The sequence below is a fragment of the Cricetulus griseus genome, chromosome 6, assembly GCF_003668045.3.
Source record: "Cricetulus griseus strain 17A/GY chromosome 6, alternate assembly CriGri-PICRH-1.0, whole genome shotgun sequence".
NCBI classification, from domain to species: domain Eukaryota; kingdom Metazoa; phylum Chordata; class Mammalia; order Rodentia; family Cricetidae; genus Cricetulus; species Cricetulus griseus.
In genome coordinates, this window is record NC_048599.1 from 119,522,657 (window position 1) to 119,548,926 (window position 26,270).

Genomic DNA, 26,270 nt, shown 5'->3' on the forward strand with positions numbered 1-26,270 from the left:
GTGTTTAAATATCTAATTTAGGTATGGATTGTTTTTATTTGTGAACTCATTACAATGAAATGATTTTACAATAATAAAAAGAATGCCCAAAATATATTACCCTTAGTAACAATTTGTTATTGATCTACCATCTATGATATATAAAATTGATTTCTTTTCTTTGAAATCTCTTATGAGTTAAATAATTAAATTAAGAAACATTAAGAAAGTTCACATCTTATATAAAGCACTGCTTTGTGTAAGATAATACACAAATGAACAAAAGAAATAAAATTTCTTTCATTGTGGAGTTTACATTTAAGTATGAAAAAAGCAATAAAAACATATTCACAATGTTAGAAGATTAATATGTCTCATAGGCAAGGGACAATTAGCCTTGCCTAAGGGTGAGCCCCTAATTATCTTTTAAATACAAAATGGTCGGTAAACAGTTTCACTATGCTGTATGAATATATTTATGTATATGTTTGTAATAATGATAACCAAAGAAAAAGAGGCCATCAATCTGAGAGGGACTGGGGAGAGAGATGGGTGTTGTAAGAAGGAGGAAGTGGAAGGGGAAAGTAATAAATTATATTTTACTTTAAAACATTAATTTAAAAGGCCTTATAAAAATTCAAAGCACTTTAAGAGTAGACAGAGCAATGTAGGTGTCCTGTCTACAAGGGATCTGAGAAGGTACATTTTAGTTTTGTGAGATAGCAATCACAATTCCATCTATGCAAGAGCAACTCAAATAGATTAGCAGACAAATGCCAACAGCAGTTTCTGGAATAATGAATTAGCAGCTGTGGCGATGGAGCAGAGAGCAAGGAGCAGGTATACAAAACTATATAATGTCAGCAGTCCTGTGTTCTCAGTACACCCATGCACAGTAATGGGTTAGAAACAGGACAGGAAGTCAGAAAACAAGCATGGGGTCTATTGCACAGTGTTGAGGAGAGGCGTGATTGTTCAGTTTAAAGGATAACAGTGGAGATTAGAGGGTAAATTTTGGTTTATGTTCTTTCTTTTTTTTTCCTTCCTTCCTTCCTTCCTTCCTTCCTTCCTTCCTTCTTTCTTTCTTTCTTTCTTTCTTTCTTTCTTTCTCTTTGTTTCTTTCTTTGATTTAAAGACAGATACCAAAGAAATTTCAGGTAGCTTGTATATGAGACAGGAAATAAAATAGATGTCACAAAATACCACCAGTTTTGATCCATACAAATGGAAAAAGATGTCTTTAATTACTGAGAACAATATTCTGAGTTCATATATGTTGAAGGCAGATTTACTAGTCTTTGTTCTTGAAAATCCCTTTGGTGAATGAGAAGTCTTTGCCTGACCGACCACATATGACTTTGATGTTATTCAAATTGCTGGGTCACTTGCTTCCAGGATAGATGGTTATTTTTGAAAACACAGTGACAATATAGTTTGTTCTCCCTCAGTTTTACAAGGATGAATTTTCCTAGGCACCAAATTGTCTTTGCTGCTTTAAATTCTTGTGGATTTTTTGCCTCAAAATATCTTGGTATCTCTTACTATAGAAAATATCATATATATTGATCCTTTTCACAATAAGGACTTAATTTTCAGCACTGATTCCTTGAATGACACTCAGTAATGCTCATTATACTTCATCTGGTTGGAAATATTGCTTTGGATAGTGTTTACTATCTTCTATGTCTATCAATTTTTATTAAAGTTTTAAAATTTCTTTGTCATTTAAAATTTCCTTCCTTTCCTTCCCTTAAAATTACAAATCATTTTTTCTTTCTTTGTCTGAATCCCATTTTCTTTAACTTTAAAATGGGAAGCTTGATAAGGGGTTATTTCCTACTTCACACAAAGATTTGCCTTCTCTGTGCTTTTAAAGATTATTTATTAAAAGGCTTCCACTTTTTTCAGTCTCTTAGTTTCGTTTATCTTTCATGTTATTAAACGTTTTTCCCTTTTGTTCTTTCCCCCTAGATGTTGGCTATATTTTCCCTTTTTTCTTAAAAGGGGGACTGGAGGTAGGAAGATTCAATAATACACAGGTGATAGAATACTGAGACCCTTCAGAGTATAGAGTGGAGAGCTGACCTGTGTGCAAAAGATGCTACCCTGGTTCAGCTACATCTTTTAAATTAATGGGAAAAACTTTCTCAGCAGGAACTGCTGGACTTAGGAATCTCTATTTGACTCCTCACTTCTTCCTCCTGTTCCTTCTGCAAACATAACAATGTCAAGCCAGAGAGGAATGTGGCATATCCTATTTTGAAGTCTGTGAATGTACCTCAATATCACATTTTGTTATCAAAGTCACATTGCCTTTTCTTTTTGCTTTTCTTTCTATTTTTCATTTTTAGCTTGTGTCCTCGTGTTCTTTTTGTTTCAGTTGGGTGATGTCATTTCAAAAGTATTTCAGAATATATCCATTTTTATTAGTAGAAGCCTGCCCTATATTTGAAGTTACAGCCATGCTTTAGGCTTCTTAATTTATGTGCAAGTAGTATCACTTGTCCTTCCAAATGTAGCAAAAACTGGTTATTGTATCTGAAATGAAGTGAGGTCTGTCAAGATGGCTGGATACTAAATCTGGGAGAATAGAAATAGATGTGGATGGATGGTTTGAAAACTTGTCAGAATGAACCTAGATTAATGTCTGCAGGTTCAAATCAGTCTACAGTCTGTGCACACTAACAGAAGCTGAAGCTAAACCTTTACATTGGTTTATAAATTTAGCACCATTTCTACCATAATAAAAAATTACTCATGTGTACCTACCTATGACATACTGTGTTCATTTTTTTCCTTCTGTCTTTGTCACTTTGTCAAAACTACATGAAAAAAGTAACACAAAGTAGAAAATATGGTTTTCACAGATGGTTTCAGGGATTTTATTTCATGATGGTGGAACAGGTGTAGATGAGCAGAGCAGCTTGAACATGGCATCTGAGAAGCAGAGAGAGCACCTACACTGCTCCCTTCTTCTTTTTTCTCTTCCATTTCATCTTCTATCCCCAGCCTGTGACTGATATAGGCCACATTTAGAGAAAGAGTTCCTTTCTACCCAATTCTTTATAGAAACAAAATGTACAGACAAACCCAGAGGTATGCTTCATTAATTTTCTGCGAACTTTTAAATCCAATCAAGTTGAAAATCAATATTTATCTCCCACTATGCCAATGAAATGACAAACAATGAACTGGTGTTTTCAAAAGTAATGAATGTAGTTATGAATTGCCAGTCCTGACTTTCATTAAGTGTGTATTATAAAGGAGACCTGGACAGACAAGTAAAGGGTTATTATTGATCAGAGGATATGGAAGACTATAATTATAATTATGTAATAATTATAATGGTTATAAATAATCCAGAAACAGAGTTTGGAAACCAGTTATGTAGACTAGAAGCAGGACCAATAAGATATCTCTGTGGGTAAAGACATTTGCCTCCAAATATGAAGACCTTACTTCTATCACTGTGACCTAGTTGGTGGAAAAAGAAAATAGACTCCTAGAAGTTTTCTCTGACCTACATAGACATGCCATAGTGCATGTGATTTTAAAATCAAAAACAGCAGAATAATTTGGTACACAGTCAAGTGTGGGCTCCTAAAGTGCATCACTGGCAAAGAAGTGGACAAGATACTGACCTGTCACTGGTGTCAGTCTTAAGAAATGGAACTCAACCTATAAGGAACTTCATCCAGTAAAAATCCCTTATATGTGTGTTATATGGCATATATAAAAATAACCAGAGGACTTTTGGAAATTCTGTGACTTATTTTCTATGCTGTGATACAGCTTTAACTGTAAGGCATGAAACCAAGACAATTCTAATACCTAATTGATTGTCTTCTTTGAGGTTTCTCTGTTTACACATAATCATTATTGCTTTGAAATAATTCTTAAGGTTATAAATGAGGGTATTGTCTTTCACTTTATTGTTGAAGCTGGAACACAGCATGCCATTATACAGTTTATTTTGCATACCAGAATCCCTCTCAGCAGTAATTAGCTTTTCTTCCCTCTGCTGGATTGCCAAGAGGAGTATTTACTCTAATCTAAAAATAGAGGGGTTGTCCCCATCCCACCAATGAATCTTTACTTTTAAAATCTCTACTCTAAAAATAAAGGATAGCATCATTTACACTTGAAGAACTTTGGAAAATATTAATCACAACAATACATCATTTAATTGAGCATCATCTAACTTATCGTTACTTACCCATATAAAATAGTTATACTGACTCTGTATTGCAATGTTAATCTTCCATTAATATCTTCCATATTAATTATAATATATAACTATAAATTTGAGTGAATCAGAAAGATAAGCAGAAAATTTGTAAATTTAACTAGCCCAAACTTACTTTGCTCAAATCCCAAACTGTGTATAGTTTAATGCAGCCGTTTGAATCGATATCTACTTAAAAATAAAATTGGAGTTAATTCTACTTTACATTATCAAAAATATGAATATTTCACTGACAGATGTATATACTCATTTATTCTGGATGAAAATTAGCTTCTAGGTCCCCAAGATTTTACAATTAAAGCATGGGTAGAGAATGCCTGCATTTGTGTGTCTGACCTAGAATGAAATGTATTTAATGGGTTATCCTAGTAAAGGGTCAAGAACACTGTGATTCTATAAATAAATCTGATTACCAAGGATGGTAAGGCTTTAAGCTTTTTAGCTTCCACACTTGTTAGCCAATGAATTTATCTGTAATCCCTGCAGCCTCACAGCTTTACAGATGTCTATTTTTATCTACTTAGGTTGGCTCTTCAAAATTTTTAAGAAATATAATACCATGAATATAAGGGCATTAACTAGCTGATGTGGTTAAAGGATCTAAGAGGAAAAGTGCTGAGGTCAACAGCACAATACAAAGTACACAGACCAGTGACAAAACATGTCCAAGCAGCAGGCAGATGGAAATTTTAAGTACCAAGGGTGAAATCATTTGGCTCCACAAATACTGTTTTTCATCTTTTTAAGCTTGGATTGTCCTTTCTTCCAAATATCTCACAATGTATATATATATATATATATATATATATATATATATATATATATATATATATCTGCCCTGTCAAAGCTCAAAAATTTTGGATCAACATACTGGTATCAAAGGTTATTTATCTCAATCTTGTATAGGAATTAGTCCTTATATTTAGAATATCTGAACCTGTCATGTTAAATCCACATAAGCTAAAGGGCTACTTAAGATAGAATTTAATGCTATAAAGGGCTCAACCTTCTTATTCCATTACGATCTCCTTAGCGAGTTTAAAAGGCACATGCTTCATTAAGTTATTTAAAGGGTTGAGTTCAAAGCAATTGCACAGCTTTTAACTTCTGATTCTCAACCACACATAATTTCTGAGCTGAGTAAAGTAATATTTCAATTATCCAAGTAAGATGTAAACATCAGACAGTAAGATAATAATGTCTGACATCAATAAGCTTACTCGTGTTGATTTTGGTGTTGACATATGATAATCATCAAACAATAAAAACATTACAAAGAAAAATTGATTGATGGAGAAATGTTTGCTCTTATCCACATAGAGCAACATTAAATATATAGACCTTTTACAAAACTCAAATCATGCAAAATGTTAAATGGTTACAAGGTCACTAGAAATTAAGGGAGAAGCACATGACTATATTAAACAATAATTTGATAACAAGTAGCTTCTACATCTGACAGTTTAGAATTCTATTAGTGAGACAATCTCTTCATATATAATGAAAGACTTGACAGGCAGTAAGAAAGAAAAAAGCCTCAAATCATGACTTTTGCCCATTAGCAGTTTAACACTAACTCATTATCAAGATGTCCATCTTAAATTATATGTACATGGTTAAGCAAAATTGAATTGAATTAGTCTTTCAGTTTCCATGGATACAGATGCTATGTTGGATTTCTATGGAACCTGATTTTAAAATGGGAAACTACAATATATTAATATCCTAGGAAGCTCAAAACTTAATATATCTCAAAAATGTTTGAAACTCATTGGGCATGTGAGTAAAATCATAACATGCTCATGTGGAGTACTTTTGATTCAGACTGCTTTCTTTTGCCTGTTTGATTGCCTCTTGATACCCCTGCATCCTGTCTCGATTACAGTAGGACGTCTCTAGAGTAAGGGGTTTTATTTGTTTGTTTTAAATTTTGCTTTGTATTCTTAGCACAAAAAACATGACTCAGATTATATTTGTTAAAACTATTTTAGTGAATAGAATGTAGTTACCTTCTTCTATACTTTATAACCAAAGGATGAGCTATAGTGCCAGACTAATATATTTTTGAATCCTGACTTCAAAAATTAACTTGCTAAGGGACCTTAGGTCAGTCATTCCAATTCCAATGTAATAATTTCTTCATTAACTAGAAAAAAATCCAACATTAAGGAAAGTATTGTCATTTAAAAATAGTAAAATTAATATAAGCCACTTAGAGCAGTGTTAACACAGTGAAAAACAAGCTTTGTTACTACTTCTTTCCAGTACCTTTGGTATACACTCTAGCTTAGGTATTTGCTAAAACCCGACCTTCTGCATGCAAATGGTATATGAGACTTAAGAGATATGAGCATTCCGGTGACTAAGTTGAGGTCTTGGGACTTTCCTCAATCCACTATGCTCCCTATTCTATTCACATTTCAAAGACCCCAAATCAATCACTGATAATCTGGGGATTATATTTTTAAATCAAGCATAGGTATTTGGTTGATTACAGAAGATGGATAATTCAAAATTAGCACACTATTGAGAGAAATTTACCTACACTGAATTTTACTTTAAAGGAAGTCAATTAGATTTACTTGATATGCACAAAGCTTATGAGAGAATTTTTAATTTGGTTGAAAACATCTAGCTTTGTTTAATCAAATAAAGCTCTAGTGTGTTCAGGAGTAATCTGGTAGCCCTAGTAAGTTTCCCAGGTGTGCTTTTTGATTGTCTCCAACCCCATGACTAAGACGGAGGCAATGATTTCCTAATATATGCTATTGAAAAAGTGTGAATAATAATCTATATCATGAAAAGAAACACTTCTCTTTTAAAAGGGTAGATTGAGTTTCATGATTAATAAGAGTTTTTGAATAAAGAGATGAGAATATTAAGCATTTTTATAGAGGTTATCAATGGATTATCATAGCTTGTTGCAGAAGAGTGCTAAAGTTTAAAATGCATTCTCATACATTCTGAATATAAAGCTCTGTGAAATCAATGTTAATGTACATATTTTATATATTAGAAAGGAATGACTATAACATCCTCCCCATGAAAATAAATCAAAGCAGAACTAACTAGTGACAGAAGTCACACTTGTCAAAAATTCTCACAGGAGTGGGTGGGGAGTGGTAAGAGGGGAGTGAGGTGGGAGAACGGGAAGGCAGAGGAACTGGGGTTGGTACACAAAATGAAAAAAAATTAAATAAAAAATACTGACAGTATTACGACACATAAAATTTTGGTTACACAATTCATATTAAATACATAGAAACTGAGATTCCATATAAAGAATGGGAAACAACTGTTAGAGGGCAGAAATTTGGCAAATAAAACATTGAGAAGGCTCTTCAAATTACTCCTAAAAGCAAATCTAAACTCATTTATTAAAATTATTTCCTAAATGAATTGTATTATTGTGGTCAAATGCTTTGATAATAATAGATATTAAATTACATTTGAACCAGAAACTCGTTCAACAGTAAATGGGAAACTATAAATAAGGAGCACATATCATAAAGGAAATAAATTATATTTTGAGCAATTGATTATTATGTGTATAGTATAATTATGTAGCCAATTATATACACTGACCAATTTAAGTACTTTATAAATGAATGGCACACTCCTGTGAATGTCAAGTCCATTTTATAACACTAAGATCCAACTTACATATTTCACTTTTTCTTTTATCTGCAAAATTTTAAAAGGGTATTGATATTTATTGTATCTTACTGAAATATATTGACTATTGGAACAGTGGAGGGAATTCATCTATTTCTATTAATCCAGACATTAAGGAAATTTATAAAATAGCAGAGAGCTTTCATCCAGTAACTGAAGAAAACAGATGCAGAAACCCAAACGCCAAATTAAGCCAAGCTTGGGGAATACTGCTGAAGAGAGGGAGGAAGCATTGTAGGAGACAGAAAGGTCAGGGACATCACAAGAAAACACACAGAAACAACTAACCTGGCTCATAGAGACTCACAGAGTCTGAACCAGCAAACAGGAAACATGCATTGAACTGAACTGGTTTGGTCTACTTGTGGGACTCCTAAAAATGGGAGCAGGGGCTGTCCCTAATGCTTTGGCTGGCTATTGGAGACCCATTCCTCATACTGGATTGCCTTGCCCACACTTAATAAAAGGGCAAGTGCTTAGTCTTATAGCAGCTTGATATGCCATACATTGTTGATACCCTTGGGAGTACTGTCCTTTTCTGAACAGAAACAGGGGAATGGCAGATGGGAGGAGCATAAGGAAGGTGGGCAAAGAGAAAGAAGGGAGGGGAAATGAGGGCAAAATATAAAATAAATACATAGATAATAGATAGATAGATAGATAGATAGATAGATAGATAGATAGATGGATAATAGAGTATAACTGATGACAAATTTTGAATCTTAGATTTTGTTTTGGAAATACATTTTATTGTTCAAATATAATATCAAAATTTATGGCTGCATAATTTTGGTGGTTTGCTGAATTTTAAATCTCAGTTTGGTTTTCATTCCAGAAGACATCAATGGTTATAACACTCAGGAGAAAAAAACTGCTGGAAATTCACAAAAAAATTAAGAGAATAAGTTTAATTAACCAAAACACAGCCTGTTGGTAAAGAAACAATAAAATACTGTTTGCTCAATTTTAAACTTCCCCTTACATTAAAGTTTCTCACGATGAAGACCTTCATGGTCCTTGAAAAATAATGAGAAGTCATTTAAAATAGATGCATTTAAAAACCCTTACATTATTTTATTCAAAACATGAAAAAATATTGAGTTCCTTATAAATTGCTCCATTTGCAAAATGTATTTATAACTTAAGCAAAATAAATAATTCATACCTCACCAAGTGAGTAATAACGTCTTGGGATCTGGGAGTCCGGATAGATGTTTTCTAGGTACCAAGAAAAAGGCTTACACTTCAGATTTTCCCTTAGTGTTTTTCTGACTGACACATCTCCATAATCCACTTTGACAACACCTGGAATGTTTCAGAAAAACAAAAATCAGTTTGTGCTATTTTAGCACTATTTCAATTTGTTTACTTAGCTATCAGTTTTCTTCACAATTCCACAAAACTTGAATACATGTACAGTTGCCACTAGCTGGCTTTCTCACTACCATTCTATTAGAACAGTAAATAAATATAGAAAAATGTTTTTTATTGCTTATGAGTTTTGAAATCTAAATGTTTGATGCAACATACTTGTAATTCTTTCATTGAAAACCATTATCAGATAAATATAAACTGGTGTTAATTTAGTATATAAAAAGCAAAGCTTAACTCAACTATATAATGCATATTTTATACTTAATGAAAACTTCATTGCGTTGTTAATGCTCATATTGTCTCTATAGAGTCATTTTTCTCCATCAGAAGATTTTATGGAAAATTTATGTAAATAAGGTCTTCATAATGGACTCTACATATGATCTATTTTTCTTCTTGTACTTTTATCTATGCTTACTGTAGACTGTGTTTATGATTTATTGATTTTATCCTATTTTGTGAGGCTTCAAACATCACCTCAAGGCATTGAAAAAGCTAATAAATAAGTAAACACTAAGAACCTAGCAAATGAAATATACAGGAACGGATCCACGTATTCACTTGTTTCCTTTAAGTCTCATAACTTTATTTCAGTTAACACCAACCACTTGAATTAAAACATTTCTCTGGTGGCCAGACAATTATGTTTTACTTTAGAAACAAAAACAATAACACTATAAATTTCTATATAAATGATAACAACAGTAACTTGATTTATCGATTATTTTGCATATTAAAAACATTTGACTAAAGTGATTAAATGTGTTAAGATAGTACTTATTTACTACATTATTTTGCAAATTCCTCAATAATTAACTCACTTATTTAAATCTGGTAACTATCAGATGCTAACACACACACACACACACACACACACACACACACACACACACACACACTCTAGTATCTATGCTGTTGCATCCCCCAAAAGAATCAAAGCCCATGAAGCTACTGTAAAGTAAGCAACAATTGCTTAGACACTGGTGTCTGTGACAAGCCCTGTCATCAGGTCACAGTTTTCAAAAGCAAATACACTCCAAAACCCATTATCCACTAGCTCTACATTCTGTGTCTCTTGAGAATCTTGCTTATTTCAAAATTAAATGCCAAAGTATTGTTGTAGAGAATCCTGATAACACTCCAGCAGCAAAAGCAATTTCTTCTAAAATAAATATTGATTATTTAAACTAGTAATTGGTCAGAAAACATCACTATTGTGTTTTGATTTTTAAGAGACAATAGCTGTCTTAGCATCTTTTTATCCAGAACCTCCAACCTGGATTATAATCTTGAAATAATGAGATTCAAAAAATGTCATATTTCAATATAAATGATCAGGGAAAGATTAGCATATTATAATAAAAGTTATAGTGGTTCAAAATAAGATAAAACATAGCCTCCAAGTTTATAAAGGATGACATGAAGTCTAGAAAGAAAATACTAAACTCTCCCAGGCTTTGATTCCATAGGAATTTTAGGGTTCTGGGTTCATTTTTTGTGGTAGATAGAACTAAATGAAATGACTTATTTAATATCTACACTCTCATTTTTCAGAATTACTATTGAGTAGTAGTGACTTCAGGATTTATTTTCCTGGAAAAAGATTTCATTAGTGGTTTTCTGACTAAGTGTTTGAAGGGTTTTTGTGTATCATTTTAGAATAAGTCAGAAACCACACAAGTACTCACACTAGATTGAATAAGGAGTGGAAAACAAGTGATTATCAAGAAAAAACACCAGGTTTTGAAAATTCTTTGTCTTGAACCATTATGTTAAATTAACTTCAGATATTCATATTACTAAGGCATAGCTTAATGATTTGATAAGATATTTTCCACCTCTAAAGCAGTTGTTAACCTGTGGGTCACTGTCATTTTATCAGACCTCTATCTTCAAAAATATTTACATCATGGTCCATTACAGTAGCAAAATTGCAGTTACCAAGTAGCCATGAAAATAATTTTATGGTTGGGGTCACCACAGCAGGAGGAACTGTACTAAAGGGTTGTGACATTTGGAAGTTTGAAGACCACTGCTTGATAGCCTTACTTTTCTTCTTAGAAATTGAAAGACCCCCGCCCTTAGCTTTCTCTTTTAAGTTTTCCCGCATGCAGCTGGCGAATACATCCTCCCCTGCACCCCCTGACCCTTGATCCCCACAGCTGCCGGCACTTCCCCGCCGCCGCGCAAGGCCGGCCCCGGCCCCCGCCGGACCGCTCCGTCCCAAGGTCTCCGCCCCCAAGGTCAGCCACCTGGGCGCGGAGGGAGGAATCAAGTCTGTTGTACCAGACACCAGACCTTGAGAATATGCTGATCTGGAATGGCTCTGTGCCTCATTTGAACCATCAAATAGAATCCCTGCTCCTAGCTTGCGCCTTTTTCCCTATATAAGGACGCCTTTCCCTTGGCTCGGCGCGCTTGGCCTCAGAAAAGCTAAGTCGCCCCGGGTACCCGCGTCTCCAATAAAGCCTCTTGTTTTTTACATCCAGTTCGTGGCCTCGCTGGTTCCTGGGTGTGTGGGTCTCCCTCTACGAAAGTATCCCTTCGGGGTCTTTCAAAATGAAATACTAAAACTGGGTTCCCAGTTCCTGAGAGGGAGGAGTGATGAGCAATGGGATCAAGATCAGGTTGGTAAAACCCACAGAAACAGCTGACCTGAACAAGGAGGAACTCAGGGACCCCAGACAGGTAGCTGGGAAACTATCATGGGACTGATCCAGACCCCCTGAACATGGGTGTCCATGAGGTGGCCTCAGCAATCTTTGGGACCTTGGGTAGTAGACTCTCAATTTTATTGTTTACTGTGGCAGGGTGAAGCATAGTCAATCTGATCAGTTTCAGGAGTTTCCTAGAGCTATTTTGAGTTGTTTTCCTTCATGTCTAAGGAACTTCTATGCAGGAAGGAATGTGTATATCAGGGGATGCTGGATCTGGCACAATCAATTGTTTTTTGAATTTGGTTGGTTGTGGTTTTCTGAAATGATTTCCCTGTGTTGAAAGAGAAGTTTCTTGATGAGGGATAATAGCTACACTTTTGTTTTTAGAACATGCAGATAAAAATCATACTACTTAGCTGGGCATTTTTTTGGCCCATGCCTTTAATCCCAGCACTCAGGAGGAAGAGGAGGGTGGATCTCTGTGAGTTCAAGGCCAGCATGGTCTAGAGAGTGAGTGTCATGATAGGTACCAAAGCTACACAGAGAAACTCTGTCTCGAAAACCAAAACAAATAAAAATAAATTTTAAAAAAAATCATGCTACTTTAGGAAAATTGAGATTTCAATTTCTCCTCCAAATCCATGAACTTGCTGGCCACAGTTATGTAGGTTTACATTATGAGGCATGATTTGCCTCTTGTTTACTGCCTCCTGAATCCATTTAGAGTGTGGTTTTATTCCACTATGATATTCATGCCACAATTGCACTGATGTTGGTCATTTACTTCACAGCATTATAGCTAGGTGGACCTATTGCCTGCTTTTTTCCCTTAGAAGTTTCAGTGGTACCTCTGGTACCATAAAAGATAGTCTCTAGGGAGGAGAATTTCAGGTCTAGGACTCTGTGTCACAGATCTGAATTCTATTGTCTTTCATCTGTACAGTTTTACCTTCAACCTTATTGCTTCTGTGAAGGAGTATGAAATTCATATACTTTGAGCAATGTGGTTCAAATTTGTAATAGGTTTTAGACTGTTAAATTATAATTATCTCAGGTAGATAGGTTCTTTCCTAGTGGATACTAAGAAAGAGTAAGAGTTTAGGATTCACTTTCTGCCATTTGCCTGTCACCTGAGGTGAGTCTGGGTGCTGCTCTGCCCCCAACCTCCCCCATTATCCCCTACTTGATTCTTCCTGAGCCTCCCTGGACAAGACTGGACCTGCCCAAACCAGAAGGCCCACCCTGATTCCAGACACACCTCACTCCTGGTTCCCCCTCTGCTCTCTGCCCTTTACCAGCCGCTTGAGAGAGGGAAAGACCCCACCTGCACCCACTGGAAGAAGGGATGGGAAGATGACAGAATAAGAGCATACTCAACAACAGAAAGACCAATATGACACCACCAGAATCTAGGGACTCCACACCAGAAAAATCTGAAAAGCGCAATGCAGAGGATGAAGAAGAGACAGATCGTAAAAATTATCTGATAGAGACCATTAAAAAGGAAACAAGAAAATCCCTAAAAGAAATAGAAGAAAAAAACAAGCAAAAATTACATGAAATGGAGGAAAAGAAAACCAAAAATATCAAGAAATAAACAAATCTCTTAAAGAATCTAGAGAAAGCCAAGAAAAAACAACCAAACAAGTAAAGGAAACAATTCAAACAGTTCAGAGTTGAAAAGCAGAATTAGAAACAATAAGGAAAAGACAGAAGGAGGGGATGCTGGAAATAGAAAAGCTGGGTAAATGATCAGGAACCTCTGATGTAAGCATAACCAATAGAATACAAGAGATGGAAGAGAGAATCTCAGGTGTTGAAGACTCTGGAGGATATATACTCATGGACCAAAGAAAATCTCAAGTACAACAAATCCCTAACACAAAATATCCAGGAAATATGGGACACCATGAAAAGACCAAACCTAAGAATAATAGGTATAGAAGAAGGTGAAGAAATACAGTTCAAAGGTACAGAAAACATATTCAACAAAATAGTTGAAGAAAATTTCCCCAACCTAAAGAAGGATATGCCTATGAAATTAAAAGAAGCTTACAGAACACCAAATAGATTGGACCACAAAAAAAGAAGTCCCCTCACCAAATAATAATCAAAACACCAAACCTTCAGAATAAAGAGAAAATATTAAGAGGAACAAAAGAAAAAGGCCAAGTAACATATGAAGGCAGACATATCCAAATTACATCCGACTTCTCAATGGAAACTTTGAAAGCCAGAAGATCCTGGATAGATGTTCTACAAATGCTAATGGAACATGGATGCCAGCCCAAACTACTGTATCCAGCAAAGCTCTCAATCACAATAGATGGAGAAAACAAGATATTTCATGTCAAAAGCAGATTTAAGCAATACATATCCATAAATACTTCCCTCCAGAAATTACTGTAAGGAAAACTCAAACACAATGAAGACAACTATGCTCAAAAAAACATAGGAAATAGATAATCCCAATTTACCAAACACCAGAAACAAAAAAGTGAGGAAGTAAATACAGAATAACACTACCAACAACAAATCCAAAACAAACAATAATCAACAATCAATGGTCATTAATATCCCTCAAGGTCAATGATCTTAACTTGCTTATAAAATGATACAGGCTAAGAGAATGGATAGGAAGATAGAATCCATTCTTCTGCTGCATACAAGAAACACATCTCAGTGTCAAAGACAGACATTCCCTCATAGTAAAGGGTTGGGAAAAGATTATCCAAACAAATGAACCCAAGAAACAAGCTGGTGTAGCAATCATAGTATCTAACAGATTAGACTTCAACTTAAAATTAATCAAAAGAGTGGAAGAAGAGCAATTCATACTTATCTCAAATACAGTCCATCAAGATGAAGTCTCAATCCTGAACATCTATGCCCAAAATACAAAGGCACCACATTTGTAAAAGAAACATTACTAAAGCTCAAATCACACATAAAACCTCACACACTTATAGTAGGAGACTTCAACACCCTGCTCTCACCACTAGATAGGAACAGCAGACAGAAACTTAACAAATAAACAAAAGAACTAACAGAAGTTGTGACCCAATTGGGTGTAGGGGAACCTGTAGCCACTCCTGCTTAAGGGCTGGCTACAGGTCTGTCTGACCACACCTAGGAGCACCTGGTCAGGCTGATGTAGAGTAAGAGTTTCAGTTGGCTGGGTTTCACTTTCAGTTTTCACCCTTTCAGCTTGCTGTACAGACTGCCGGCTGGCTAGGTCGTTCTGTAAGTAAAGCTTTTCCCTATTAAATACCCTTATATTTCCACTTGGCTCCGTATTGGTAATTTCCCACTATATCTGGTTACCAGGAGCTGGATATTGGAAACCTACACCCAATTTGGGACAGGCTGTGAGTTCCACCAGGCCTGTGGCCTAGGCTGGGAAAGCTCCGTCTCTCCACAGGTGTGCCCAGCCCCCAGCTGACCCACTGCACCATACAGGAGCATTCCCACTGGAGCTGAGCTGCTCAGATCCATCCACCCAGCTGGGAGACAGTTTCTAGATCCCTAGAGTCGAGTAGGCCTCGGCTTTCAGCAGAGGCTTCCCCTGGCCACTGCTACAGTAAAGCCACATCTGTTTCAGTGGTTGCGGCCGCAAGGCCGTATAGTCTCTAAGATAAGCACAGTTGGTTTTGTGACCTCTCTCCACTGCTGCCACCAACCGCTGCCAAAAGCTTTGCCAAGTAGCTAAGTGCCTGTGCTACCTGCTGGTCAAAGATAGTTACTGCATCTGGAGTAAAAATCAGGTAAAATTATGGTGGAATATTTATCATTTGCTAAAATTGGTAATATTTTTGCTTATTACGTGAATTCAATGTTTGAGGAGGATGCTAATTTGTCAATTACCAGCCTATATACTTTAATGGCAGTTAGCTTGCTGGTACAAATCATATTACTAGCCAGAGGACTCAGGAACAGGGATAAGGATAACCTAACCACCTGCTTACAGGAAATAACAGCTTTACACAATGAGGTTTTAGAGAACAAACTGGTCAGACCACAATTGTAGAGCAAGTGGAACAGAAATTGGATGATAATCTTGGCTTTGTGTCCAATAAGCTAAAGACAGAGCTGTCTGTTACCCAAGATGAGATGCAGCGTATTTATCACAAGATAAACACAGAGAGATCCTCCCTGTCTGAGGCCTTAGAGGCGAGGCTGTCAGAAGACCATGATGAGCTAAAGAATACCTGTAGCCATCTAGAAACTCAGATAAGCAATGTTATCCAGAAACTAGATGCAAAGGTACAAAATATCCAGGATAGGGTTGAAGAATTGGACAATGCCATTCAATCAATTATTGAAGTATCCAAGGTAGCAGATCACAAATTTGAGTCTAGATTTGTATGTTTGGAAGATAATTTACAGTACAGGGCTGACAGATTACATAGGTCCATATGGTGGATTGCTGAGGACTCAAAATCAGCAAATAAAGACCTCGAATCTAGATTCCAATACCTAAAAGACAGTTTCCATGCCATCCAGATGCTGCCTAAGGATGATTGTATTAAAGACCTAGAAAAATGTGTAGAGTAGCAGTTAGAGCAATTTACAGATTCACTAATATGCTTGGAACCTTTTATGATTAAGGAAATTGAAACTTTTCATAAGGATATCATTACTAGGCTTAAAGATCATTGGGATACCTCAGAAGCAGAATCACTCCAATCCCAGGCACCTACTCCACCCAGGACTATTCTTCTAAGGTTGTTACTCAAACACCATTAGTGTACCCAGCTACCATGGTAGAAAAGCCAGCTTCTAAGAAATACACTCATGAATGGCAACCTATACAGCTGAAGGATTTTAGAATATTAAAGAATCAGTTGTCTCATATGGTCTCCAAAGCCCATACATAAATAGGCTATTACATTCATGGGCAACCTTCAACAGGGTGACACCCACAGATTGGGAATGATTTGTAGCAGCTGTACTTGAGAATTCATGCCAAATTCAGTGGAAGGCATTGGTGAGGGAAGAGAAGAAGCTCCTTGAGTGTCAGGGCATAAAGGAAGGTTTTGAAGCCCCTCTAGATAAGCTTCTTGGTCAGGGTATTCATGCTAACCCAGAGGCTCAGGCTGAATATGATGATGATATACTGTCCCTATGCAGGAAAGCAGCATTAAATGCCTGGGATAAGGTTTGTGAGCCACGAGAACATCTAGACGCTTATACCAGAATATAACAGGGGCCTACAGAACAGTTCCAGGACTTCTTACAAAGGTTAGCTAAGGCAGTAGAATTACAGGTAACAGATCCAGAAACAAGACAATCAATTATATATACAATAGCTTATGATAATGCACACCAAATATGCAAAAGAATACTTTTGCCTTTAAAGATCAGATCAGCTCCACTAGAAGAATGGGCTTTGTATGCAGCCAACATTGACTATCATGTGCAAGACACTGGAACGTGGGTAGGAGAAGCCATTTCGAAAGGTTTAAAAAGGCAACAGGAAATTAAAAGTTCTAGAGGTGAGGATGCAAGGGCTTGGGAAGGAGAAGCACCTTACAGAGGTCAACATAGGTACCAAGAAGCTAGAGGTTACTACTATTATGAACCAGAACCTTGGGTAGGAAGAGCCTTCCCCTGGAGACCACGAAGGCACCAGGAACCTAGATGTTTCAACTGTGGTAAAATGGGACATATTAAGAGAAATTGTAGACAAACGAATTCTTACAATGCCTCATACAGAAGGCCACTGCCTTCTTGATTGTGTAGAAGATGTGGCAAGGGCAGACACTGGACTAATGAATGTAGATCGACCAGGGACATGCAAGGAAACCTGTTAAGGCAGGGAAACCCCAAAGGGGGCATCAAGAAGTCCCCCACTTCGAGAAAGGTCTGGTCAGTCCAATAAGCAGTGGGAGACAATCTCTCACAGGACAAATAGTTCTTTGCCTATTGTGAAAAATGATACTGCTCTAGATAGTAGTTTGAATAGTGATGAAGAATCAAGTGTGAATGAACAAAATGAGTAACAAGTATTTTGGCAAGCTTCTATAAATCATAAAAGGCCCCAGTTGAAAGTGAAAATTAATAATAAAGTTATTTCTGGCTTAGTAGACACTGGGGCAGATATAACTACTATTACCCAAAAGTCTTGGCCTCAGAAATGGCCTCTAAGACAGGCAAATGTACAATTTTTAGGAATTGGGACTCTATCTAGAGTTCAACAGAGTGTTAACTCAGTGGTCTGCATTGGACCGGAAGGATGGACATGGCAGATATAGCTATAAATCTCTGGGGTCATGATCTCTTACAACAATGGAATACTCAGATTAATATTCCTCCAATGTCAGATATAAATTATATACAATCTTTAGATAGTAGAAAAGATCTGGTAAGACACCAACCATCCATGCTGTACAGAAACTAGATACAAATGATGGATCTTCAGAGGAGCCAAAGGCCCTGCCATTGAAGTGGCTTACAGATGAATCAGTTTGGGTAGGACAATGGCCTATGACCTCTGAGAAGCTAGAGGCTTTAGAAAAGTTAGTACAGAAACAGCTAGATGCTGGACATATAGAATAATCTACCAGTCCTTGGAATTCTCCTGTATTTGTTATCAAAAAGAAGTCAGGTAAGTGGAGAATGCTGACAGACCTGAGAGCCATAAATAAGGTAATTCAATCAATGGGCTCTCTGCAACCTGGAATGCCATTACCTTCCTTAATACCTACAGGATGGCCTATCATCGTCATTGCTCTAAAAGACTGTTTTTTCACAATACCGTTACAGGAAAATGATAGAGAAAAATTTGCATTTACTGTACCAACTCTTAATAATTCACAACCAGTTAGTAGATATCAGTGGAGAGTTTTGCCACAAGGAATGCTAAATAGTCCTACTTTGTGTCAGCACTTTATACAGCAACCTTAGGAAAAATTTCCTAAGAAATTTTCACAATCTCCTGTTTATTATTACATGGATGACATTCTTTTATCAGATTCCAATAAAGAAACTTTGGAATGTATGTTTGAAATGGTGAAGGAAGTTCTGCCTCATTGGGGGTTACAGATTGCCCCAGAAAAGATACAAAGAGGAGATTCTATTAACTATTTAGGTTACAAGATAGACTTACAAAGAATCAGACCTCAAAAGGTACAAATTATCAAACCCTTAATTCTCTTCAGAAATTATTAGGGGAAGTTTCTCAATTACAGACGATTATTGGTGTAGAAGGACATGACTTAAAGCATTTAAAAATGGTCCTTAAAGGTGATAAGGACCTAAACAGTCCTAGAATGTTATCTGCTGAGGCAGAAAAAGAGTTGCAATGTGTAGAAAGCAGAATGTTGGATGCACATGTAGATCGGATAAACCTTAATTTAGACTGTATTCTGGTTATCTTGCCATCCAGAGAATACCATTCTGGGATTCTGATGAAGAGGGAAAATATCATATTGGAGTTGATATTTCTGCCACATAAACAGAAAAAAGTTAAAGACATATATAGAAAAGATGTCTGATTTGATTTTAAAGGGAAAATTAAGACTTCATCAACTGACTGGAAAAGATCCAGCAGAAATTATTGTACCTTTAACTAATGAAGAAATTTCCTCTTTGTGGAAGGATAATGAATATTGGCAAATAGCTCCTACTGACTTTTTGGGAACAATTAGCAACAACTATCCCAAAACTGATAGAATTAAATTCATAAAAAGACAGTCTGAATTCTTCCAGGTATTGTAAGACAAACTCCCATTTCTGGAGTTCTTACCTTCTACACTGATGCCAACAAACCAGGTAAGGCTGGTTATAAAGCAGGTGAGGTAAGTAAAGTAGTTCAAAGTCCATATACATCGGTACAGAAGGCAGAATTATATGCAATTCTCATGGTACTTATGGATTTTACAGAACCTCTTAATATAGTTACTGATTCTCAATATGCATAGAGAGTCATTTTACACATTGAGACTGCAGAATTCATTCCTGATAATACAGAATTAATTTCTCTGTTTTTACAATTATAGGAAACAATCAAAAACAGAAGTAATCCTATATATATTACACATATCAGATCCAATACAGGTCTGCCAGGCCCACTAGCACAAGGCAATGATGAGATTGATCATTTATTAATTTGAAGTTTGCTAGAAGCCTCAGAATTTCACAAGAAACATAATGTAAATAGCAAAGGTTTGAAAAAGGACTTCTCTGTCACTTGGCAACAAGCCAAGGAGATAGTGAGAAACTGTCCTATTTGTTCCTTTATAACCAAACTCCATTGCCAGCAGGTTGTAATCCTAAAGGCATTTGGAGAAATGAGGTTTGGCAGGTGCATGTCTTTCACTTTGCAGAATTTGGAAATATGAAATATATGCATCATACTATAGACACATTCTCAGGGTTCCAATGGGCTACTGCTCTTAACTCTGAAAAAGCTGATTCTGTTATTACATACCTGCTAGAGGTGATGGCATATATGGGTGTACCTGCATAAATAAAAACTGACAATGCTCCAGCATATGTCTCCACAAAATTAGAAAAAAAATTTCAAATATTATAACATAAAGCATGTTACCGGTATACCACACAATCCTACAGGACAAGCAGTGGTTGAGAGATCTAATAGAACACTTAAGGAGATGTTCAATAGAAAGGCTTGGAAGTCTAAACCCCCCCAAATATAGGTTGCATAATGCTTTATTAACACTAAACTTTCTTAAGGCCAATGAAAAAGGACAAACAGCTGCAGAAAGACACTGGACTACAGAGAAAACTGCTGAACTGAATCAGCTGGTATACTTCAAAGATGTACTAACCTCTATATGGAAACAAGGACATGTGTTACGTTGGGGTAGGGGTTTTGCATTGGTTTCCACAGGAGAAGAAAAACTTTGGATACCATCAAAGTTGATCAAGATTCAAGTTGAACAAGACAAACCTCTCGACAAGGATGAATGACAGGTATTCTACTAAGGTATCTCATAAACTAAATAGAAAACTCCCAAAGGAAAGGGAAGTGTTTTGCTTTTATCTTCACAGGAAAACTCATCTCTGGAAGGCAAAGGACACTGCATGGGTAGATATGTAAGAAGAGAAGTTTGCTATAACCATCAAACAAAAGGAATGTGCTATATGGTAAACTTTATAGCTATCTCTCAGAGAACTCTATTTCCCTTTATTTCCTAGTCCCTATTAAATTAAACCAATGCTAGATTTAGAGGTGGATTTAGCTTTCCTCCTCTAAAACTCCAAGCACATTGTTTAACTAAACTTTCGAATTTCTATATTGTATCAAGAAGCCAATTGATGAAATACAGAATAAGAGAATTTGGGGACTATCTTTGTCTTTTCTTGGATCTCTCTTTCAATGTGTACACCCTCTCATAATCATTATTCTCCCATGGTTGCCTTTTCCATTATACACAAGCAAACATTTCTCTGCTAACTGTTTATGTTTGAGTCCCACACAGCCAATGAAGATCTGCCTGACGGCAATTCCTGGACACCCTGGAAAGAAAATGGGCCACACCCCCTCAACTGCACTGGATCCAACTTGCTTCTTTTCAACTGACACTCCCGCCAGAGGTTCAGGTACTGACTTCAATCAAGTTGAGGATTTCACGAGAGATCTTCAATCAAGTGAATCCCATCTAACATGGACTGGATACAATCCATTCAAGACTTTCACTATACTAACATTTTCTTCCTACAGGACCCCACAAGGCTATCATCATCCCATTTCAGCAGGAAGTAACTTGGAGGACGCTACACCCCCTTTCCCTATTGTTGTCATTTAGGATAGTGTATACACCTAATTAGGGATAGCTTCTTATTGTTTGGTTGGAATTGGAAGGAGGTGTTCATGCTTGGACACCTCTTTCAGATGACTGTAGGGTTTAGTTAAAATAGATAGTTAGGATGTTACATAAGCAGATTGTTGTATCTTCTTATATTTCACTTTTTATACTTGACACTGTTAAGATTTAATCCTCTTTTAGACTAAAAGGGGAATTGTAGGGGAACCTGTAGCCATGCCTGCTTAGGGGCTGGCTACAGGTCTGTCTGCCCACACCTTCGAGGGCATGGTCAGGGTGACGTAGAGTCAGAGTTTCACTTGGCTGGATTTCACTTTCAGTTTTCACCCTTTTGGCTTGCTGTACAGACTGCTGCCATGCCGGCTGGCTAGGTTGCTCTATAAGTAAGGATTTTCCCTATTAAATACCATTATATTTCTACTTAGCTCCACATTGGTAATTTCCCACTATAACTGGGTTTAACAGATATCTATAGAACATACCATCCAAACACAAAAGAATATACCTTTTTCTCAGCCACATGGAACCTTCTCTAAAATTGACCACATACTCAGCAGAGTAGCAAACCAATACAGACACACACACAAAAAAAAAAATGGAATAACCTGTTGTATCTTATCAGACCACCATGCTTTAAAGTTAGAATTCAACAACAACACAAATTGCAGAAAACCTACAAACTTATGGAAATTGAATAATACTTAAATGCCCCATTCCTGGGTCAAGTAAAAAGATAAAATAAAAAAAATGAAAGGCTTCTTAGAAACTAATGAGAACGAAGACACAAAATACTTAAACCTATGGGACACTTTGAAACCAGTGCTAAGAGGAAAGTTCATAGCACTAAGTGCCCACATGAAGAACCTGGAGAATAGTCACACTAGAGAATTAACAGTGCAACTGAACACTCGAGAACAAAAGGAAGCAAACTCTCCCCGAGGAGTAGATGCCAGAAAATAATCAAACTGGGGGCTAAAATCAATAAAGTAGAAACTAAGAAAACACTACAAAGACTCAATGAAACAAAGAGTTAGCTCTTCCAGAAAGTCAACAGATAGACAAACCTTTATCCAAACTAGCCAAAAGGCAGAGAGAGCATGCTAATTATCAAAATCATAAATTAAAAGGGGGATATAACAAAGGAGACAGAGGAAATCCAGAGAATCATCAGGCCATACTTTGAAAACCTGTACTCCACAAAATTCAAAAATCTAAAGGAAATGGACAATTTTATTGATAGATATACCTTACCAAAATTAAATCAAGAACAGATAAGCAATTTAAACAGACTTCTAACCCCTAATGAAATAGACAAAGTCATCCAAAGTCTCCAAAAAAAAAAAAAATCCTCAGGGCCAGATGGTTTTAGTGCAGAATATCTCTCATGAAAATCAATGCAAAAATACTCAACAAAATCCTGGCAACTGGAATCCAAAAACACATCAGAGAAATCATCCACTTTGATCAAGCTGGCTCTAACACAGGAATGCAGGGATGGTTCAAGATAAGAAAATCCATCAATGTAATCAGCCATATTAAAAAAAAAAACTGAAAAAGAAAAACAACATGATCATCTCACTAGATGCCAAAAAGGCTTTGACAAAATTCATCATCCCTTCATGATAAAGTTCCTGGAGAGATTAGGGATAACAGGAACATACCAGAAAATAATAAAAGCAATATACAATAAACCAACAGCCAACATCAAAATAAATGGAGAGAAACTCAATGCAATTCCTCTAAAATCAAGACAAGGATGTCCACTCTCTCCATATCTCTTCAATATTGTACTTGAAGTTCTAGCTAGAGCAATAAGACAAGAAAAGGAGATCAAGGGCAAACAAATGGAAAGGAAGAAATCAAACTTTCACTATTTGCAGAAGATATGATAGTCTACATAAGTGACCAAAAAAACTCTAACGGAATTCCTACAGCTTATAAACACCTTCAAAGTGGCAGGATACAAGATTAACTAAAAAAAAAATCTGTAACCCTACTCTATACAGATGATAAATGCACTAAGAAAGAAGTCAGATTAACATCACCCTTTACAATAGCAAGTAACAACTTCAAAGATCTTGGGGTAACACTAACCAAAAACAAGAAAGACCTATATAGTAAGAATTTGAGTCTTTATAGAAAGGAATTAAAAAATACACCAGAAAATGGAAAGATCTCCCATGTTCTTTAATAGGTATGATCAACATAGAAAAAATGGCAATCTTGCCAAAAGCCATCTGCAGATTCAATGCAATTCCCAACAAAATCCCAACACAATTCTGCACAAACCTTGAAAGAACAGCACTCATATAGAAAAACAAAACAAAACAAAACAAAAAAAAAAAACAGGATAGCCCAAACAACCCTGTACAATAAAGGGACTTACACAGGTATCACCATCCCTGACTACAAGCTCTATTATAGAGCCACAATCCTGAAACAGCTTGGTATTGGCACAAAAATAGACAGGTTCACCAATGGAATAGAATTGAAAACCCTGATATTAACCCACACACCTATGAACACCTGAATTTTGACAAAGAAGGTAAAGTTATACAATGGAAAAAAAGAAAGCATCTTCAACAAGTGGTGTTGGCATAACTGGATTCAGACATGTAGAAGATTGCAGATAGATCCATATCCATCACGATGAACAAAACTTAAGTCCAAATGGATAAAAGACCTCTACATAAATTCAGCCACATTGAACCTCCTAGAATAGAAGGAAGGTGGTACCCTTGAACAAATTGGTACAGGAGACCACTTTCTGAACATAACATCAGTAGCACAAACATTGAGATTGAAAATTAATAAGTGGGACCTCCCGAAACTAAGAAGTTTCTGTAAGGCAAAGGACACAGTCAGCAAGACAAAACACCAACCCAAAGAATGCGAAAAGATATTCCCCAACCCCACATTTGACAGAAGGCTGATCACCAAAATATACAATGAACTCAAGAAGTTAGTCTCCAAAACACCAAACAACCCAATTAAAAAGTGGGGTACATAACTAAATAGACAATTCTCAATAGAGGAATCCAAAATGGCTGAAAGACACATAAGAAAGTGTTCAACATCCTTAGCCATCAGGGAAATGCAAATCAAAACAACTCTGAGATACCATCTTACACCTGTCAGAATGGCCAAAATCAAAAACACCAATGACAGTTTATGCTGAGAGAATATGGAGAAAGGGGAACATTTCTCCACTGCTGGTGGGAGTACCAACTTGTACAGCCCCTTTGAAAATCATAATGGTGACTCCTCAAGAAAACTGTAATCAGTCTACTACAAGATCCAACAATTCCACTATTAGGCATATACCTAAAAGAAGCACATTCATACAACAAGGAGATCTGTTCAACAGTGTTCATAGAAGCACTATTTGTAATAGCTAGAAACTGGAAGCAGCCTAGATGCCCTTCCACTGAGGAATGGATAGAGAAAATGTGGTACATTTACACAATGGAGTGCTACTCAGTGGGAAAAAAAAAAAACAACAACAATGGAATCTTGAATTTCACAGGCAAATGGATGGAACTTGAAGAAACCATCCTGAATGAGGTAACCTAATCATAAAAACATAGTATGTACTCACTCAGTTTTGATTTTTAGACATAGAGCAAAGGATCACTAGTCTACAATCCACATTACCAGAGGAGCTAGGGAACAAGGAGGACCCCAAGAGAAGATTGCATAGTCCCTCGAAGAAGGGGATGTGGACAAGAACCCCTGACCAAAATGGGAGACAGGGAGCAGGGATAGGAAGGAGGTAGGAAGGGAAGAAGTGGGTGAGGAAGTAGAACGAGGGGACTGAGACAGGGGAGGAATAGAGGAAGGCAAGAAAGGAGATGCCTTGATAGAAGGAGACAGTACAGGTTTGGAGAGAGGTCTGGCACAGGGAAATTGTTAGGAGATTCACAGGGATGACCTCATCTAACAAGCCAGGCAGTGCTGGGGAGGATGCCATTGATTCCCTTCCCCTATAATGAGATTGATGCCTACTTTGGTTACTGTTCCTAGAGCCTTCATCCAGTTGCTGTTTGAAGCAAAAACAGGCACCCACAGCTAAGCACTGAACCATACCACTGGATTCCAGTTGTGAAGATGGAGCAGGGATGAGCAAAGAAGCCAAGACAGGGCTGGAGAGACCTGAAGAAACAGTGGAACTGACCTATAAATACCATGGAGACTCTAGTCATAAAGCTGGGGAAACAGCATTGGACCAAACCAAGCTCTCTGAATGTACGTGCCAGCTAGGAGGCCAAACAGTCTATGGGACCTTTAGTAGTGGAGCCATTCTTTATCCCTAGAACACAAATGGACTTTGGGAGGCCATTCCCGATGGAGGGATATTATTGTAGCCCAGATACAGCAAGTAGGGCCTATGTTCTCCACCAATCGATATGACAGACTTTGAAGGTCCCTGGTGGAGGGCCTCACTATCACTGAAGAGGAGTTGGGGGGTCGGATGGTCTGTTGGTGGGGAACATGGGAGGATGGGAGAGTGATGGAATGGGGGGATGGGTATGTAAATGTCAGTAGTAA

The 26,270-nt window shown here is 36.8% G+C and overlaps 1 protein-coding gene across 3 annotated transcripts in view; it reads right to left on the reverse strand.

Annotated features, from left to right (window-relative positions):
- Galnt13 (polypeptide N-acetylgalactosaminyltransferase 13) overlaps nt 1-26,270 on the reverse strand; it is a 635,093-nt gene that overhangs the window by 63,485 nt on the left and 545,338 nt on the right. For all 3 annotated transcript variants that reach the window (XM_027420412.2, XM_035446586.1, XM_027420413.2), the window contains one exon: nt 9,066-9,205. In XM_027420412.2, the coding sequence (XP_027276213.1) occupies nt 9,066-9,205 (140 nt within the window). The remainder of the gene's footprint in view (nt 1-9,065; nt 9,206-26,270) is intronic.